Source organism: Tinamus guttatus, unplaced genomic scaffold, assembly GCF_059628265.1.
Source record: "Tinamus guttatus ecotype Peru unplaced genomic scaffold, ASM5962826v1 Tinamus_guttatus_pri_ptg000048l, whole genome shotgun sequence".
Taxonomy (NCBI): domain Eukaryota; kingdom Metazoa; phylum Chordata; class Aves; order Tinamiformes; family Tinamidae; genus Tinamus; species Tinamus guttatus.
This window is the reverse complement of record NW_028288582.1, coordinates 6,706,222-6,725,902: the sequence shown is the minus strand read 5'-3', so window position 1 is coordinate 6,725,902 and position 19,681 is coordinate 6,706,222. Positions and strand designations below refer to the sequence as shown.

The window sequence follows — 19,681 nt, the reverse complement described above, 5'->3', positions numbered from 1 at the left end:
GCAAAAGGAATTTCCTTCTTCTAGCTTTAAGTATTAGAATTTATACCTTGTTTGTGTGGCTTATTAAGCTCTGTGTAGAGGTCATACATCCTAGGTCAGGTGTATGTACATGCATGTACCTTACGCATATACTGATAGTTCATTTTGCTTTCTCTCCACATTTTGTGAGATGTAGAAAGGATTTTTGGTTTCCCGAAAGCCATTATTATGTAGAGCTTTTTTTTAATTTTTTTTCCTGCAGGTAAGTAGCTATATGACTATCGATGTAGAAGATTATGCTTATTTATAATTGAAGACATATGGCTTTACAGTGTCCTTAAAACTGCTCTGATTAATTATTGTCTGTACTTCTGCAGTGTTACTTGAACAATATAGGCATAGTTTATCCACGTTAACATTAATTATAATCGCATCTGTATCACCAGTTGGTGTTTATTCACATGAATATGTTATTGTAAAAGAAATCTGAAAGTATAATTTTTGCTTTTTTTGATTGATTAAACAGAGGTAATATACAGTTTTTGTTATGCAAACCTTTGAGTTTAGTGTGTTTAAAAGCTGTTAAAAGCTGAATAATGCAGTACTGATGATAGAAAAAAGCTTTGTTGTTAAGTTAAATGCCTCTCTGTTACCTCCTGAGAAATGTTCTTTGAACATAAATACCTCAGGCATGGTGTCAATTCTTTGATCTATTTCAAATTTTTAGTTCTTTATAAACAATTAGCTGCTTTAATGCTGTTAGATTTGTTTTCCCACTTCTAAAAAATATAGAACAGTAGAGTTAAGCTTTGTAATAAAATAATTTTAAAAAGTTTTTTTTATTGTTATTATGCACTTGTAAAAACAATGCACGTGTCCTTGTGCAACCAAATTTTATAGCATGAAGGGAAGTAAAATGTGTTTGCCAGACTAAATTTTTAAAGTATGTTAATTTAAAAGAGAGGGAGGATGAGGAGCTAGTATCACTTATGATGAGAAATACTTTATTTTTTGTTAGCATTTCAAGGGCCTAAAAATTTTATGTAGATTTGTGTCTATGGATTTTCTATTCCTTGAGGGTTTCTCCGTAAACCTTTATGCTTTTTTGAGGAGAGATTTTTGTGGTGTTCCGTACAATCTGTGTGTTTTACAGATTTAACTTACTTTAACTTCCATATATAACCTCTATTGTACATGTTCCTGGAAGAAATGAGAGGTGTATATTGTGCATGATTCACTGCTTCTGTGTTGCTAACACTTACGTCAAGTATTTTAAACTGTGTGCGTTCTGTCTTCTGAAAATACTCAAGTTTAATGCTAGGAAAACATGATAATCCTGTCTTACAGAGCTATTTTCTGCCTTCAGTAGTGCTTAGTTTCATTATTCTGCTATGTCTTTGCTTTATAGCAAGCATTTAAAAGATGCACCTGACTGACCAGTAGTAGTCTTGCTTTAGTGGCAATAAGGGCAGGTTAACACCCAACGTGCTGTGTGTGGATAAACCTTTCCCCACGGCCGGGAGCACGGGGAGCTGCCCCGGGCCGTGTCTGCGCATCCGTAGGCGGGAGCGCAGGATCAGCACCTCCGGGTGCGCCCGGAGCCCCCGCGGAGCCGCGGAGAAGGACAGGCCAACCCGGCACCTGTTCTGGGCCACGTCTGACCTCCTGCACCCCGGTGTCTCCGTGCGCCCACGTTGTGTCCACCTGCTGGAGAAAAACACATAGGACCAATCTGGAATTTCAATATACACTCTCCAAAACATTTTAATGTTAAACGTTGTGTATGCTTGAGCACATTTTGAGTAGATTAAGTAGCCATTATTAATAATCGTCTCAAACATTGATAGGTGTTACTGTTAATACAGTGGTAAACTTGGTTATCAATGGTTCCTGTCCCCTGAACATTGATTTTTTTTTTTTCCTCATCTGATAATTTGAGGAGAGTATTCTAGGGTTGCTGTTACCACTGCCTGAAACACAGTGCAGCCAAATGCATGACCAGAGTTCATAACAGCAACCATCTTGTAGCCCTTTGCTTTGAAATGCTTAAATAAAAGATTTAAAAATGATTTTGGAAATAAATTTTGGAGATCATAGAGATAGTTGAGGCAAAAAGTACCAAACTGATGTTTATTAGAGCATGATAAGTGCCGCCTACATGACAAATTTGTTCAAATTTCACAAGTTTTTCCTAACTTATTTGAATGTTTTGGTGCTTTTTGTGAGAAGTTGCATAGACCAAAAATGAGAATTATCTAAGTATAAATAAATACAAAGTCGCTATACTAATTTGTGCTTTCAAAACTAAAATTTCATCTTGAACTGAAATTAAGTGTATTGCATGAAGTACTAAGGCTCTGAGTAGCTTGTAATTGGTTTTAAATACAAGTTGGAGCCAAGTAAAAAAATAATAATAATAAAATAAAAAAAAATGTGCACGCTCTATCTTGAAAGGTATCCCCAGGCCAGACTTGGGCCGTCGTTAGTTCTCCCTGACGTACGTGTTGATGGTTGTGGTACTTGTGTTTCGAGGTTGCAGCTGTTCTGATCGGTTTATCCTTGCATGTTCACTGTCCTGGTTGCAGCATGAAGCGTGCCAGTTCTCTGAATGTTCTTAACATGGGTGGCAAGGCTACTGAAGATCGTTTGCAAGTAAGAAGCCCTACAATATTCTTGCACAAATAGGTATCTTTAGTAGGGTTTGGGATAAAAAGAACATGATAAATAGCAAAATAGCAAACTCCTAGTTATTGTGAAGATCCCGTTCAGGAAGGTGCTTTAAGCATATACTTAAGACATGTAAGTAATGACTGCATGCATTCTGCTTGGTTTTAGCCAAATGCTTAAGTCCAGTCAGTAAACAGCAGGCAGCTTTTATGATATCAAGCAGACTGTGATCTAGGACCCTGTAATTATTACAATGGATTTGAAACTTCTGGAATCTTATATTCTTGTAACCACCATAATTTTAAAAACAAACAAAAACAACGAAACAAAACTTTCAAAGCTCTGTTATTAAGTATTTTTGACTTGAGCAGTTTTATTGCACAGGGCCCAGTCATCTTAACTGCTCTGTGTTCCCAAATTTCCTTTAAATACAACTCCTTTTTTTTTCCCTGAGGTTGTTGAGGCTCTAGAAATTTTCCTGACCTGTTATGCTTCTGCTAAAATCCAGACCTCTTATTTTTGCCTAACTGTACACAGTGTGCCTGTTCCGCTCCTTCTCATTACTTGTTTTTAACCTAATAAGTCACTGTTTTGCATATTGTCAAAATAAGCTAGTTGTGTTTTATGTTCTAAACACTGTTGTGCATTTTACTAACACAGTAACCACAATTAATTTTAGGGAGATTTAACTACTTTGGCACTAATTAAACTTTTACATGAGAATCTTCATCACTATTTGCCCTAAAGTAGTAAGAAGTCCCAAACTATGTGATTCTTATTTACTGTTGTCTTAAGTATTACCTGAGTGAATGGCAGAACTTTTAGTGGCTATGAAATGTATGCAGCTTTTTACTGAGAGTGAACTTCAGCCAAAACAGCAGCCACCAGGGTAAAGCATAATTCTTCGTAGTGACAGTGTTAAGATTTCAAATTGTTGTATCTTAGGTGCATTAGAATGGGTTCTCAGCTTATAATTGATGTTACTTCTGAGTGAGGCATACAGTGAGGCGTATTACTAATAGTAAAATCAGTAATAATTTTTGCAAACTTCAGACTTTACTCTCTATGGGCCACCTTGTCAGTTCTCATAGATGGGCAGTTGTACTTCTGGTAAGATTCTTGTTAGGATCCTAAAGGGTGTGTATATTGAGATCTGTTTAGTATTGTTAGGTGAAAGCAGGGATATTTTTAGTTAGATTACATCAAAATATGGAAAAAAAAAGTCCCTATATAGTGTAAGCAAATGAGGTCCGTTTTCTGTGTTTTCTCAAATTTGTTTCTTCTTGCTTTTTAAAATTAGTTTTGTGCTTATTTGCTTGAAATATTTGGATAACTGCCTAATTTTTTTTTCCTTCACACAGGAACGAAATAATTGTCTGACAGACTCGAGAGCTCTGAGTGTCAGTCATACTCATTTGGCGCATTGAGATTCTTGGACAGAAACTAGCTAAAATTTCTTTGTGAATAAAGAAGCACTGAGTCCTTCAAAGCTTTGGTTCCTTATCATTATGTATAGGAACATCTAGTTTGTTGATTTTTTTTGAAGGGGGGAGGCAATGGACTGCTGTTTTTACTTTTCTAAACAGTGACAATTTTAAATAGAGTGTTAGTGAATATTTTCTTCTAAAGAAGAACTATATAGATAAATATTGCTCATTGCACTGCTCCCATCCATGCTACTTATGTTGATTCATTTAATAGATCTGAATATAACAGCAGCCAAAAACTTGTAAAAGTACAAATGCATTTAAAACATACCAAAATGCAAAGATATTTGAAAAGGCCAATTAAATGAAATGTGTAGCAATAAATATACACAGTGCTGGAATGAGAAAAGGATAAATTATGTGCATTACTGTATAAATTCAGATTCAGCATACTGTAGTGGTGGGGCTTCTTGTTGTACCACTGATTATTTAATGTTAGAGACTTTATCTGGTAAAGCAGCACTTAACCACTAGATCGAGCTGTTAAATTTTGTATTAAAATAAAGAAAGTTTGGGGTTACCTTATGTTTAAACAGCATGAATAGCAATACCTGTGACAGCAAATTTGGTAGCTGTCGGTGTAAGTTTTCGGGCACAATAGGATTGGAAACAGGCCAGTTAATGCTGAGCAGGACAAACGGAGAATGTTTTGACCTTCGTCTTGTGTGGTTGAGAATACGGAAGCTTCGGACTGCAACTGTCCCAGAGCAGCTGCCCTTGCTGTTCGGGAAGCATCGAGCCTCAGGTTGGTTCTTGTCCACTGGAATTCACAGTTCCATCCTCGGCTGCAGAGAGGGCTCCGGCTTTTCCCCGCGCTGATCCCGGATCCTGCCTTCCTGCGGGAGAGCTGCACGAGGGCAGCGGGAGCGAGCGCAGGCGGAGGCGGCGCGCGGGGCCCGGCAGCGCGGGGCGCAGAGCGACGTGAGCGCACGCGCGTGGGGCTGCGCTCTGCGTGCGCGGGACTGCTGCCCAAGCCGCTGTGCCAGCTCCAATGTCTCATAGACGCTAGGGGTTCCTTTGCTTCTGTGTAAAGCTGGTCATTTTGTTCATCTTCTGTAAAAACTCCTTTTCATGTGAAGTTGGATTAGAAAGTAAAAAAAAAAAAAAAAAAAAGAAACAAAAAAAACAAAACTGCGTGCACAAATGTATTTGTGGTCATGGTTGTGTAGCTGGAAAATGCAAAACAAAATTGCCTTTGGAAGAGCTGGAAGATTCATCCAAGGTTAGCACCAACCGCAGGAGGAAAAACAAAGGAACTTGAACAAGTTATAAGGTTTGAATAGGCTGTAAAGAAGTCCACAGAATTAGTACTTCTTAGAAGTATACGACTGGCTTTGCATCTGTTTGTAAGCTGTTACAGTAACTGATGCAAAAGGTGGTTTATGTAATGCACTTGTCCATGTTTACTAGGAGGTACCTGATTAGCATCTCGTTAAAGACAGTTGCATATGGTATGCCTGCTATAAAGAGTGTTTGCAAATGGTGAGATATGATGCTGCTAATATATAGAAGTTTTTAGCACAGAGTAGTGCAATTCATTAATGAATTTGAGCAAGAACAATTCATTGCTCAGTTATCTTAACAATATATACTCGCGTAATGTATACTCTTGAGTTTTAATCTTTTATTAAAGAGCTTTTATAAATATATATTATATTTTTTGTTATTTTTGGTTTCGGAGTTTTTGGTTTTTTTCTCCAGTAGAGCCTGTTATTTGCAGCCAGGGGCGAGTTGGTTTCTGTGCAGAAAGGCTGAGGGAAGCAGCCCTGTCCCGTGGCCAAGGCAGGGGGTGCCGGTCCCGGCGCGGTGGCGGGAAGCCCCGGCCACGGCTGCTATCGCCAAGGTCACCCTGTGACAGGGAGTTACCTAAAAGAAACGGAGGAAGTTGGGTTTGAACCTCTGTCTTTCAAATTCAGAGGCAAATCTTTTTGCTGCCCCTCTCTCTCGCAAAAAAAAAAAAAAGTAACTTCTACAAATAGAAATATTTAACCATGTCAGACTAGCATAAACGTTACCTTTTGAAAATTTTAGTGTGTGTTTTGTTGACTGTTACAGGAAACTTTCTCATTTAGGGCTTAAAATAGCTTTTATGTTTGGTGCCGTTACTAGTACTGTGCTTTTAAAAGTGCACTGGAAGATGAGGCTACGTTGTTTGCCTGCTGTTTGCTAAACAAATCCTCTATTTAAGAGACTAAAATTTTAGAGAAGTAACACAAATTTCAAGACTGTTCTCTAATACGTAGATCATCAAGGATGATGGCTAAATGCTTCTGTTGAGACCCAGTGTACTGCTTGCTGTTTGAGAGAAATTTGGTAAAGTATGAAAAGAAATCTTAAGGCTAAGCTTCCTTATGTTCAGATCATGAATCAATTACTGCATGGACATGATTTGTATATATTTAAATTTCAGGTGGGCTTCTCAGTTGTCTTTTTTGTAAGATTTTTCTGAAATCCCTTTATTCCAGTTGTGGTTAACAGTTGGCAAAAAGTGTGAAAATGAAATGGCCGGTTGGCCATGTAAATCCTGGATGTCTTCCGTAACAAACCTGATAAAAAGATTAATAAAGAGCGTCAAAATTGACAGATGTCGTCAGGGAAGCTGCAGGCGTTGGCAGTAACTGCTTGCTGTTAATCTGCCCCGTTTCCCTCTGTTCGGAGCAGTAGGCGCCAGCTTTACTAAGGAGGGGATGAGGAGCTCAGACTAAGGCAGTCCGGGAGCCTCCCCCTGGGCTCCCAGGGGCTGCTCTTCTGGGCTGGACGGGCTCACGTGCAGGAAGAATCGTGCAGAGGTGGGTGCCCTTCCCCTCTTACCTGCATGGTTTTGCACCGATTTTTAGCAATATCGGCAATATTTATTTGGAGCGTAGAGATTATAAAATACACAAGTGTTATATTTTACAATAATAATTTTCTCCTCTTCCAGGGGAATAACTGAACTAATGGTGTGTGACTTCTGGTAGCAGCACCGTAATGACAGCACGTAGCAGTTGATAGAATGAAATAACCAATGGACATGATTCGTAAAGTTCGTATCTTAAAATACAACAGAAACCCCGAAGCTCCCCATGAATGATAGTAATTTCAAATGGTTTCAGGCTTGGGAAGTATTTGTGGTTACATTATATAGTTTGATTCCAGCAATTTAGCAAATAGGGTGGTTGTGTTGTGAATGTCCAGCAAAAGGATCGTGCAGTGCTTCACGTACAGTGTGTTTACAGTACCTGATAGGCTCAAATTAATTGAGGTTTCAAGATGCAGGTCATATTTTGTCTGAAAGCTGCTAAGAGAGTTGCATTTTTGGTAATGGCAGCCTGTACTGAGAGAATAAAGCTAGAAAATGGTGAAGTTTACAGTTTTATTTTAACGACTTTGCATTATCACAGATATACTTTTATAGACGTATGGAAATAAATGTTGGCTTTTCTAAAAAATGATTAATTTGGGAGAAGTTTTGAACATCTGTGCTTGATTATTTCAAGCTATTTACAATAGTCTCAGTGTTCTGAATAGTCAAGGTCAATAATTTAAAAAAAAAAAAAAAAAAGCACAATTGCCATCTGGTTGAGCTCAAAAGATCTAAGTTTTTGAGAAAATAGAGGTTTATTTGGATGGAGAAGTGGCAAAATGTGTCTATAGTCTGTTTTTCTAATAAGAGGTATTTGGAGAATCATAGCTGACAGATTTAATACTTCAGCTACATCGAAAAGCTCTTCAAGCTGCTCTAGGGCTGTACAAGCATAAAACAATGAAGTAAAATAGACTAAAAACAGTATATGGTGTGGAAGAAGGATAATAAAATGTCACAGAGCAAGAGTGATCCTTAGGCTCTCTGTATTCATCAGCTGCACTCGAGCCACGGTTGAGTCTTCAGTTCAGATGTTTGTTGACTGGAGTGTTTGCAGGCTGTGATATAATTACACCATGTAGCTTGGCTTTGATGCAATCAGTAATGGTAAAAAAAACAACCTAAAATCTAATAAAACCAGCAAACCATCTTTAGTAATGTCAGATTATTAATCCTGGGGAAAAAAATGGTTTTTTGATATGTGGATCTTGTATTTAATTAAAAAAATATCTTCTATCTTTGACTTTACGATGCTGTAGCTTGATCTCCATGTGCACTTACTGTTTGTCACAGCTATGGCAGAAGCAATTTGGATTTCACCTGCTTGTTCTTACCCCATAAACTTTGAAAATAAAATTCTGCAAATGTCACTTGTAACCAAATAGCACTTCAGAGTTATGCAGTCAAGGAACTTCTAATGGGATTAAACTTAAATCTGTTTTACTACATCTGTTTTGTTAATATGTCAGTTGTGTAAATTTATCTTTGCAGAAAAATAACCTAGTTTGACTATTTTAGTTTTCCAAAGCAATGTTTCTAGAACTGCATATTATGTTTCTGCTGAAAAAGCCCCTTTTTGACTTCACTGAACTGTAGATTAATCTGAAGTTGTCTTAAAAGTTTCTGAAATGTCACTTAGCATTTATTTTGATTTGTAGAAAATAAAATATTTAAACGGATTTACAGGATAAAGATGGTTATACTTACACATTCTAGAATGTAAATCTTTCATGTAAAAACTACTTATTTGGATTTTTTTCTTGTATAAAAGCAAATCTCAATTGTGAAATCCAAAGATGAATAAAGCTGTATAAAGGGAAGGTTTGTAAATAGAGTGCATTTATTACATAAAACCACTACTGCAAAAGCCATGATTTCAAAATGGAGAATAAATGTTGCTGCAAGACTTTGTGCAGGGCCGGTAGGTGGATACTTCTCAGAATAACCCAAGACATCCAGTCTTCACAGGCTCTTAAACTCCGAAAGGGAGGGACCGTTTAACTATTTTCAGTAAAACTGCAAATTGCCCCAGAGGAGGGGCTGGTGCCACCAGAAACGTGGTGCTCCGTGACGTGCCAGGGCTGCGGGTGTTGTGTGACAGGGAGGGACTGCCCCGGTTTCTAGAAACCATGGACTGAGGAGGGCAGCTGCAGAGCCGCAGGATCCCAGAACGGAGACGGGAGACCTGCGAGCGAAGGGAAGTCGCTGCTTCCAGGGAGGCCCTGGAACGAGGCCCTGTCCGAGGAATCGGCCGCCGCCTCCTCAGCCGTTCCCAAGCTTTATTGTCGTAGGGTGTTATGATGGCAGGATGTGCAGCACCCTGTGCAACATCCCAGGCCCTGGCCTGGAGCAGGCCCGGCTGCCTCTGCTGCCTGTGCTGGTCCTTGTTAAACTTTGTTTCAAGGAGCAGGTGGGACATTCGGGGTAGCCAGGGCTCTGCGTTGCAGCAAGTGTGAATACACAGAATGACCTTTAATTCTTACGGATGGATTTTATTTAAAAAAAAAAAAAAAAAAAAAGCATGGTCAGTTTTGAATACACAGAGATGAATAAGACATTTTTAAAAAGGCCAGAAAAGACAAGTGCAGTTATGCTCTTGCAAAACATCTCAAATGTCCTTCCCTGTGGAGTTTCCTCCCGCCAGCACCAGGGCTGGCCTGTGGCTGCTGTTCTGCAGAGCCTCCCCAAGACAGTCCCAGCTCCATCCCATCCCCTGCCTCTCTTCCCTGCTTCCCACGTCGGAGCCAGCTGCTCCTGAGGGGCCCCTCTAACAGCTGCCCTGGGTCCTTCCTGCTGCCCGGCTGCAGGGCAGGACACAGAGGCCTCCTTGAAGAGTAGGACTGGGGGACAGGGGAAAGGAAGGTTTCCACCAGGAAACAGCTGTCACTGATCTGAAGTACTTGAGGAATGAAAAAGGAGCAATTCTGGATTTTGCTAAGTGATGGCACTGAGGGAAGATGCTCAATGCCCTCACACTGCTAAAAACTTCCTGAATACAGAAGTGGGGTCCCCTGTACTCACCCTAAGGGGATTTTTGTTATGGAGACTGTGGAGAACGGAATGTTCTCATTCAGCCTTTCTGCTAATGGAGCAATGTAACTTTAAAGGAAAACAAAAGGCCAGAATGGGACAGAAACAGCCTTTATGCAGGAAAGCAGGGAGAGGAGAAAGCGCTGGGACAGCATCTGACACCAGTAACACCCGCAGCAGGGCAACATGAGGGCTGATGTCTTTGGAAAATGCACTTAAGTAATGTTTAATCAGGCTTTCTCTTTCTTTCATCAGACTATATGAATATAATGCAAGTGATGGCTAGAATAAAAGGAAACTGGTCCCTGAAAAGAGAGTTGTGGCAGTGTGACTGGAGGCAAACAGCTAAGGGTGCCATTCAGAAACACAGTGAGATGTAGCAGCAGCCTCGCTGTAAGGACATGCAGCAATCACTGATAATGCACAGAAATAAGTGGCAGACACCAGCAGAGTCTGGTGCATATCAGAAATAGCAAGGGAAAAAAAGGAAAGCTGGTTTAGGTCTGATAACCTCAGTAGGAGACTGTCAGGAAAATGTTAGACTGATACCTTGATGGGTAGAGAGAGACGGAGCACCAGGCTACACTAGAGAGCTCGGGGTGAGTTGCTTTGGGTTTTGACCAAGCTAATGCAGAGAGGAAGAGTAAGACAAGGAGCCCACCCTGAGGTGAACAGCAAGGGCGAAAGTCCCTCAGAAAAGAGACATGCTCCAGGAAAGGAGGAAAACCAGAAGAGAGTCAGGAGCACCAAGGGCACCCTCCAAAACACAGCCAGCAGCACAGCCCAGCCCGTGAAGGGAGCTCATGCTCTGAGAGCGTCTGGTTACCACGGGTGAGATGCAGACCCAGGCAAACACGAGGGGCTCGGGATGCGCTGGTTTGTATGCAGAGAAGAAGCTAAAGGGGCTTCTGCTGTGACGAGAGCGAGCCGGAAAGGGGGAAGCGTGGCCAAAGCACGGGCTGAAGCACGTCCAGGCCTTTTGGGTCTGCTTTGCCTCTCGGCTACTGTCGCATCTGTGCCCTTTTAATCCGGTATCCAAATGTGGAAACACACAGAAGTTACTTGAAGTCAGCTCAGCCCACACAGTCCAAAATCGGTAAAAAGTAATTTCATTAAAATTATAAAGTAGTTCAAGGGCTTTCTTCCTGTTTAACATTAAGAACGAGTGCTTCTGTTAAAAAGAGGCCGGCTGATTTGTGACAAAGGCTATTTCTGAGGTACTAAAAATAGAAAAATGGCTACACTTCATGGCAACATGAGGACTAGAAACACAAGTAGGTAGCAGTAACTGGTTGAATTTGAGCCTCTTTCCAGTCTGGAGGCAGAAAAGGTGGGTGATTGCAGTTCTCCTGTTCTAGAGTATTGTGCTATTGAAAGAATTAAAAGTTAAGTCTCCTCAACACAGGACTCTCGACATCACACATTACGCTCTCTGCCTGCCCACAGCTTTACGCTCCTTCAGAATCCTCATTCTCATGATGAAAAGCTGAGGATATATCTAAATACAGAAACAGCAGCTTTTCCCAGTGGAAAAGCAGCTTTAAAATGTACGGCCGTGCCACCTGCTGTGTATTTGAGGATCCATTTCTCATCCATGAACAACCGCGGGTTACTGCAACTCCTCCTGTAGCAAAGTAAGTTCTGTCAACTTTTGAAGCAGGATGCCATACTATGGAATGGATTTATTCCTTTCACACCTTCCAATTTTACTGTATAGTAGCAAAAGGATGAAGGGAGATGAGGAGCAAAGACGACTCTTAAAGTCCTCAGACCTCCAGCGTGCTGTAACGCGGCTCCGGATGACTGCTCCGGCTGCGACACTCGGCTCACCATCAGTCTCATCAGCAGTTGATTTGCCCAGGTTATTCCAAGCGCTGGATAAACTCTGTTATCTGCTGTACTACAGGAGGAAACATTACAGATTTCCACATGTATGGGTTTAATATGAAGCATCTTGAGTTTGATTATATTAAAAAAGAAGTTAGAGCAGAAGCAAGACGAGACACAAATCCTCCCACCATGCTACCAAGTGCAGCAGCTGTGAACTCCAGGGAGTTTTTACCCTAACATATTCCCTGTGGTAAGGGACTGCCCCATAACTGCTTACTATTTTTTTCCCCTCCAATTTACAGCATTTACAGCTATTACTGCCCTCCAGCAAATACAACTTGTTGGGCACACCCACCACAGCTCTTAGTATGTTCCTATATCTTCCACGGGAGTTAAAGAGAAATCTGCTGGGTAATTGTCCCTGTGTTGGGCAGTGCTGCGCTTCACGTGGCAGCAGGGCACTTACCTACAGCTGCACTGAGCAGCTTCTGGGTCACTCACTGCATCCGTCACCTACACCAGAAAAGTAACATTTGAAGTTCACTGTGGTTATGCATTTGGTTTTGGCAAAGAGAAGTAAAGGGAATTAAGTCAGTAAAATCCAAATCATTGAATCATATTTATGAAACCCTTATTCTTTCAAGGCAAATTAAAAGGAGTTGTGAAGTATTTCCTTAGTTTACAGTGTTTCAACAATTTAGCTAGATTAAGTTTATGTGAAGGTAGCTACTATTAGATGCTGAATCTGTTAAAACTAAAGAAAAACAACCCACCAACCCCACCCCTCACACCATTCCTCTACTTTAGTTAGTAACGGTATCTTTTTATATGTGTAGGTAAGAGGTACTGATACCCAAATCTCCAAAAGGTCTCTAATTCCCAGCGCATTTACTACTTCTGAAGGCCTGTCCTGTCATGCTTAAACGATATTCTTAAATTTTGAAAAAGTTAAAATTTACTAGTTTAAAGTAAACTAAAGAAACTGGAAGTTTCTACCTGTCATTAAGACTCAAGTTGTCGGTGTCCCTTACAAAGCAACACTTACTGCACAACTGTCTGCACAAATCCTCCCCAACAACGATTTAACGGCCCTGCAAAGCAAGAAGGATTTTTGATGTCATACCTGGTTAATGCACATTACTGGAGCCCGGAACCTAGTGCTTAGAGTGTGCAGCTGTGCTCCAAACGTCTGCAGGTACCGAGCCTTGAGCACGGAATCCGAGACCCCGAATTCGCAGCGGAACAGAGCCGCGATGGAGTCGATGACCACGAGCCGCACCATCCCTCGCGTGAGCAGCAGAGACACCCTCTTGGTGATGCAGTTGTGGAAGGTGTCCTGTCACAAACCACCAACATCTCACATTGAAGCGCTTCACGTAAGAGTTTTAAGATTAAGATACTAACTGCAGTTCTTATCAGTTAAATGTAAGCTGATAAGAGGTGCTGATCATACAGTGAGTTTGTGGATCTGTAAATTTTGCTGGTAAAAATGTTTAGGAAGTGCCTTATGGTTTTATCCAGAACAAACAAACAAAAGTTATAGCGTTATAATGACTTATTTGCAAGTTGTGCCACTACTTACTAGGTCTGCTGCATGCTCAATGAAAATACTGTTTCCAAATTTGATTTTCTGTATGATTTCAGCTGGAACGTCCGCCCGCAGCTTCTGCTGCTGATCTATGAGCTGCTGTAGTCGCTTGCTCGGGAACGCGTCTTCCGTACAAATGTAGACTGCTCCTGCAACCCAGGAAACAGCCTCGGTTACGAAGCCACGGCTCGCACGTGCACACATGGTTTGGTTTTAGCAGCACACAAGCCGAGCGGTGCACGATGCACTTGGCCACACATACTTAAAACCCTCCCTGCTTCTCTACACAGCTCCTGACCCGCCGCAGAACGAGCACGGGCAGAGGCTGCCGGGCGCCTGCTGGAGCGGGAGCAGCAGCCACTGTTGCTGTGTTGCAGAATTAGCTAGAATTGTCTGAAAATATAGCTAATGATTATGAGATAGTGCCTAAGGATTAAGTCCACTCACTGAAATGCTTCAGGCTGTTATTGGAGCTTGGCAGCATTGGACATCTTCAGTATTTCCACCCCAGAGGTCCATTTTCTGCTCTCTAGGGAGCAGAAAATCCCGTTTCCAGCTGCAACTTCTCAACATATTCCACAGGAAAAAAAAAAAAAGGAAGCTATATCCAGGAGTAGGAACTGGAAGAGCACACTGTGTTCTGGAGGAACACAGAGTTCCATTAACAGAGTTCCATTCCAAATAAAGATATTTTGCTGACAGACACCAGCATAACACAAGGGACTGGATTTTGAGAACTCGTTTAGAAGAGACAAGTATGATCATAAGCCTGATTTTCTTGAAGACTAAACTTGCTTCTTCAGCTTAGCCTTCCCCTCTCCTCCACCATAAAATTTTTTATAAATCATCCTACTTTATTGGTGAAAGATCAAAAAACTCGTTATTTTTCTAAAGCTCAGAAAGTCTTGTTTTGTCTTGTTTTTAAATATGCAGAAAGCTGTCAGCTAGGGCAATGACTTTCATCCATGACCATGATTAAAAAGCGTTCACCTTTGAGAGACAAGATTTAAAAGCCTTCCTCCTCTATTAACAGAACAGAAAATATTTCCTAATTATCCAGTCCTTTCAAAGGACATTTCCACATCCTAAATTCATCGTTGACAACCCTTCTGTTCCGCCTAGGAACACTTTCAGAATATACTTCAACACTTTTGCACTTCCTTCGGCTCTGCCAGTCACAGCCTTTCTCACTAATATGTTCAGTCTGCCTTATTAATTTCCCATGCTTCGTTACATACTGCTAGTGATGCCAGAGGGAAGTGAGGGTTTTTCACAGCTTACAACATTTGACATTGTATGAGGACTAAAATAAAGCATTATTTATCAGAGCAGTCATGACCTGGTCATGATTCCTATACTATAACACACACACACACAATAGCACAAGATTGAACTACAAATGGTTTCTGTATTTTTCCCACTTATTACTTAACACACTCCTAAGCAAAGTCCACACACTCCTATGCAAAATTTTCCATTTCATAATTTCTAAAAAGCCAGTGAGTCAAGACAAATTTCTAATCATGGAATCAATTCATGTGATGTATATCTAGCATCAATATTTGCTCAGATAAAGCAGTAACATCTTGCAACACTGGAGCCAGCAAACTCAAATCTTTATGCTGCAATGCAGTTTTGGATAAACTTGCAGGGTGTCGGAGGAAGAGGTCGGGGAGAAAGAGATGCAGCTCCCTTAAGCCCCCATGATTCCGAGTTCCTGCTAACAAAAGCCAGGCTGATTGTGCTGGCATGTCTTAAGACTAGAACAGTTCCTATATACAACATTCTGGACCTCTCATCTACCATTCTTATTCCCAAGAGGTTACTTTCTGCACAACACAGCCCTGAAAAATGGGGATTTGCATAGACACTGACTCACCCAGAACATATCTGCTTTCTAAAGTCAGACCTGCCTTAAGCAGGACGTCCTTCGAACTCTCCTCAGTTTATGTAAGGGTGGAGTGTTTGCTATTTGAGCCTGTTTATGTCTATTCAAATCCAGGCTCACACATCTAGATAGATGAATATTATAAAGCTTAGATATTTGCCTTTCAATCCAGAGGTATTGCACCATTCAATACATTTCAAAATAAAGAATACAACATTCTTGCTGGAAAATATATAAAGAACTATCTGGAGACAAAAAAAACTGTAAAATTCTACTAAAGACAAAGACCTTCCTCACAGAGAACATCAGTGCAGTAGTGGCAGAAACGACCATTGTAAAAGCAGAAGACAAGTATCAAGCAAACACACTCAGCTGAGTCTCAGTTTCACAGTTGTATCTGATGAGCAAGTAAGTGAGGGCAAGGCAATCCTGCAGCTGCAATAGCTCTAGGTCAGTGAAGCAAAGACCTGGTCCTTTCTGAGCTGCTGGTCCGGCAGCCTAGTTTTAAGATACCTGCCAAGTATATTCACTCCATCCCCTTTATAAAATCAGGCCAAGGATTTTCACCCCGATGTTTCTTGAGAAAGTTAACCCCCACAAAGCACAGTGGATGTATTAAAAATACAAGAGGTGCTTTGTAGCAAAGTTACAGCAGCTCAAGTTAGAGGTTGTCAGTTCAAGACTGACAAGTGAGCTCAATAATAAAGACAAATGTCAAATCATGAAGCCAAAGCACTTAATGTTCAGTTATCTTGGTGATAGGTAAATTGTCATAACCTAAATAAAAAGAGGACACTAGTGCCACAAAAAGAAATGGTGTCATGCTATTTACAGTTTACTAAGAAGCTGTCAACACTGGCAGCAAATTCAGAGTCTGGGTATTTATCTCTTTTGAAGGGGAAGCTAGGAGTCACTCTGAGGAAGTTGTCCTGAATGATCACACATGCATCCTTCCCCGTGGAAGGGCTACGAAAGAAAAGAGAAACTAACTCTTTTAGTGCATTTCAGTGCTTTACTGTCATTTAGGCTGATGACAGTACTATACCGGTAGCTGACAAAAAAAATAAAATAAAATAAAAAAAATCTCAGAACTTGTAAATGATCTTCAAATAAGTGAATGTAAGCATTTCCAGTCCTAGAAACATGATCTACCATGCACAAAACTAGCTTTGTTAGCAAGAATAAGTAGCAAACATCTTTTCCAATTCAAAATTCTAATGTAGTTATGAATTTGTCACATAATACATTATATTCATGTATTACTTATAAATATGGGCATGTAAATTCAGCCAATATGCAACAGACCATAACTGACATTCTTAGAATGGCACAAAGATAACCTGGAGGCAAAGGATGCCCCAATTTTGGTTTGCTGCCAACCTCCTAGCACAGAAAACTGTAAACAAGGATAACACAAAGTCAAATGAAATAAATGCACAATAAATCTTTACTGTTGCAAGAAATGTGTTTTAACATCACCACCTAAGAAAAGGAAAAAGTTTCTAGCACTAAAAAGTAACAGTTCCATAAATTTAATCATTTAGCAAACTCTTAGCAAGGATTTTTATCTTCTACTGATTGAGCTAAACATCTGCAATAATTAGTAAGCATCACTGTTGTCATTTCTCCAAGTTTTCTAAAGAAAAAAGTCCTTCATTACTTTATTTCCTGTATTTCTATATGTGAAACACAACCCTTCTCACTGATGAACTGTAAAAGAAACAAGGCTGTGCAACACCCGCCAATTTGGCATCCTTTTCTTTCCTCTTTCATTCTGGGGTACTCTAATTTTACAAAACAGTTCAATAAATCCAATATATTAGTTGTAATACCGTGAAATAGAATTTTAAATTTCAGCTTGACATAGATCTGCTCTGATGCCCTACGATGATAATCTGCTATGCTGCATCTCCTGCTAATGCATCTCACAAAGACAGGTACCATTCCTTAACTGTTTCTAAAAACAAGGGCATCTTGATGTACTTATACTATAATCTAATTAGACTAATCAAGATCCTCAGAAGTTCTGTCCTCCCAGTCTTCCAAAAACGCTCTGCTCCTCTCCCCCGACAACGCACTGACAGGGTGACCATCCTACCCACTGGTGTTTCACGACACATTTGGCAGTGGGTGAACGGGGGATGCAACCACAGTGAAGTGGTCACAATAGTGCCAAGCACCAAGAACAGCCACCATCTCCACGCACCAAGAACTACAATTTTGTGATTTTGTAACTCTAAAGGAAAGATTTTAGAAACAAAAATATTCAAAAGAAAATATCAGAAGTTGCGTTAAGGAGATAGGCACAGTTAAAAGCCATATTCAAAGAAAAAAATCTACCTATTTTCACAAAAATCGGACAAGTGCATATACAAAACATTGCTTTCCTCAACTAGATTTCTATCAATTTTACTCTGCAAATCATTTTAATTAGGGTAATCAATGTAACTATTATTTGAAATTTAAAACTTCTAACTGGGAATATATACCACACACCAGATGTTTGTGGAAGATTACCAGTTTGACAAGCTTTGGGTTCTGGTGTGACTTGAGAAGTCGATAAACAGTTGTGGCAGTGATGGTTTTCCTATGCTGTTTGCACGTGCATTCACAGTGCACAAAAACATTAACTTCAACGTGCAGATCATGCTCTTAAGGGCAGCATATTCTCCCAAAAGGCAAATAAACCAGTGTATACATTTCACTACTCACCAGACTCTAATCCACCATATTTGTAAGGATACTGCACACACAGGCACAGCTGCAAACTGATCTGAGTCTTCCCAGCAGAACTTTCTCCAGCCAGTTCTGTGATTCCCACCAAGGGGATGCCACCTTTTAACAGCTTATCCAGGACCGAGCAGCCCAGGCTGAGCTTCTGCTGCTGGGAGGTGAGGTGGTGTTGGTCTCGGTAGAGCTGAAGTGCTGAAGGATGACGGGGGAAAAGAAGGGAGGAAAGAAAACATTCCCCTTAGCATCTCTCTAACACACAGTGATACAAAATAGAGGCTATACATCAGGTCTGTATCTGTACATTCCTCATTGATGGAAATTTAAAATCTAATCTAAAAAATCTAATTTAGCCTGCCTCTTCTCATGCACAATCTATTATATGTATGCCATGTTCAAAAACAGCTTACATTGGGTCCTGTCACCTTTTAGACCTTTTTCATTTCTTTCTTTTTCCTTTCTTGTGTTTCCCATAATTGAATTTAACCAATTATTTTGTCAGATTTTAAACAGGCTTGATCCTGAAGAATGACTGCAGTCCACTTCTATCTACCTAAGGCCATCCTTAGGATAATTAATTAAGTTACTACAGCAAAACCAAAATATCTGCCTCTTCACTTTCAGAATTGTTATGAAATCATATTACTCACTAACTAGAAACCAAAACTACACCTTCTTCCAGTTGCAATGCATTTGATGATTTAAACAGAAGACTTTTTTTTTTTTTTAAGATTAGCTGTATTACCTGTAATCATACTATTTTTCCTCACCATGCGAGAGACTGTTTTCAGTAAATACTGTATATCTGCACTGGAGAGTTTCGTCAATCTTTGCAAGTCTGCTTCAGAAAGATTTAAAGTCTCTTTCACTGATTTTATGCCAGCTGAAATCAGAGGAATTCTTATAAATACTTTCGGTTGAATTACAGTTATTATGCACAAAAGAAAGATTTTCCCACTTCCTATTAATCATGTACATAGAGTTCACCCACTCACCCACTTAATTGACTCTAAGCAGGCAACATTTACTTTGAGTGTATCAAAATATACTATAAAATTGTTTGTAATCATGGAATCATGGCGAGAAGCTTTTGCTTCTAATTACTTACAAGAGTGGCTTATGAAATAATTAATTACAGTTTGAAAATGCTGGTTTATGTATATATGCTTACATCTATAAACATGCAATTATATAAAGGAAGTCCTATTAGCTAGACATTTGCAGATTAAGTTACCTTTCTTAAGGGCAGCAATTACTTTAGGGTTCAAGTCAAACTGGTCCCAATCCATTTCCTGATACAGTAACTGGAGTGAAGAGAGCATCAGCTATTTTCACCTGTTATTACACTTTTTATCAGACATACCTACAATACAAAACATGAGCATGTTTCAGTGTGATAGAGCAATACTCTTTACTTTTTAACAATACATTTTTCCATTATTTTAGAAAAGCAGCTATATTTCAGCACATTGGCTGAGATCTTCTGTGATGGTAGCAAATATTCCCTCAAAGACTTCAACTAAAAATCATGCCGTTACAAATTGCTGCTCATTTTAATTGTATATCCACATAGGGTATTTGCACTGCATTGAAACTTGCAAATGCATTGGATGTAAAGAATTTCAAGACAGCAATTC

At 40.0% G+C, this 19,681-nt stretch overlaps 2 protein-coding genes across 4 annotated transcripts in view; one reads left to right on the top strand and one right to left on the bottom strand.

The window, feature by feature from the left end:
* Window positions 1–4,327, top strand: part of KLC1 (kinesin light chain 1) — a 38,651-nt gene extending 34,324 nt beyond the window's left edge. For 2 of the 3 annotated variants that reach the window (XM_088539624.1, XM_088539623.1), the window contains exons 15-16: window positions 2,565–2,631; window positions 4,008–4,327. In XM_088539624.1, coding sequence (XP_088395750.1) covers window positions 2,565–2,631; window positions 4,008–4,073 — 133 coding nt within the window. In that variant the 3' untranslated portion in view covers window positions 4,074–4,327. The remainder of the gene's footprint in view (window positions 1–2,564; window positions 2,632–4,007) is intronic. The other variant, XM_088539625.1, reaches the window with a different exon arrangement.
* A 7,303-nt stretch (window positions 4,328–11,630) lies between these two features.
* XRCC3 (X-ray repair cross complementing 3) lies at window positions 11,631–19,409 on the bottom strand. Its single transcript, XM_010225171.2, has 7 exons — window positions 19,279–19,409; window positions 18,790–18,927; window positions 18,027–18,239; window positions 13,421–13,575; window positions 12,962–13,174; window positions 12,305–12,351; window positions 11,631–11,908 (listed from the first exon to the last, which is right to left on the bottom strand). Exons 1-7 carry the CDS (start codon window positions 19,364–19,366, stop codon window positions 11,653–11,655), a joined length of 1,110 nt encoding a protein of 369 aa, XP_010223473.2. The 5' UTR covers window positions 19,367–19,409; the 3' UTR covers window positions 11,631–11,652.
* Between the last annotated feature and the right edge of the window lie 272 nt (window positions 19,410–19,681).

Coding starts and splice junctions, on each gene's coding strand:
- XRCC3 (XM_010225171.2), bottom strand. CDS start 19,366: ATGCTCTCTTCACTCCAGTTACTGTATCAGGAAATGGATTGGGACCAG. Junction 13,175..13,420: donor TTGAGCATGCAGCAGACCTA/GTAAGTAGTGGC, acceptor GGTTTGTGACAG/GACACCTTCCACAACTGCAT. Junction 11,909..12,304: donor GCTGCTCAGTGCAGCTGTAG/GTAAGTGCCCTG, acceptor TTCCTCCTGTAG/TACAGCAGATAACAGAGTTT.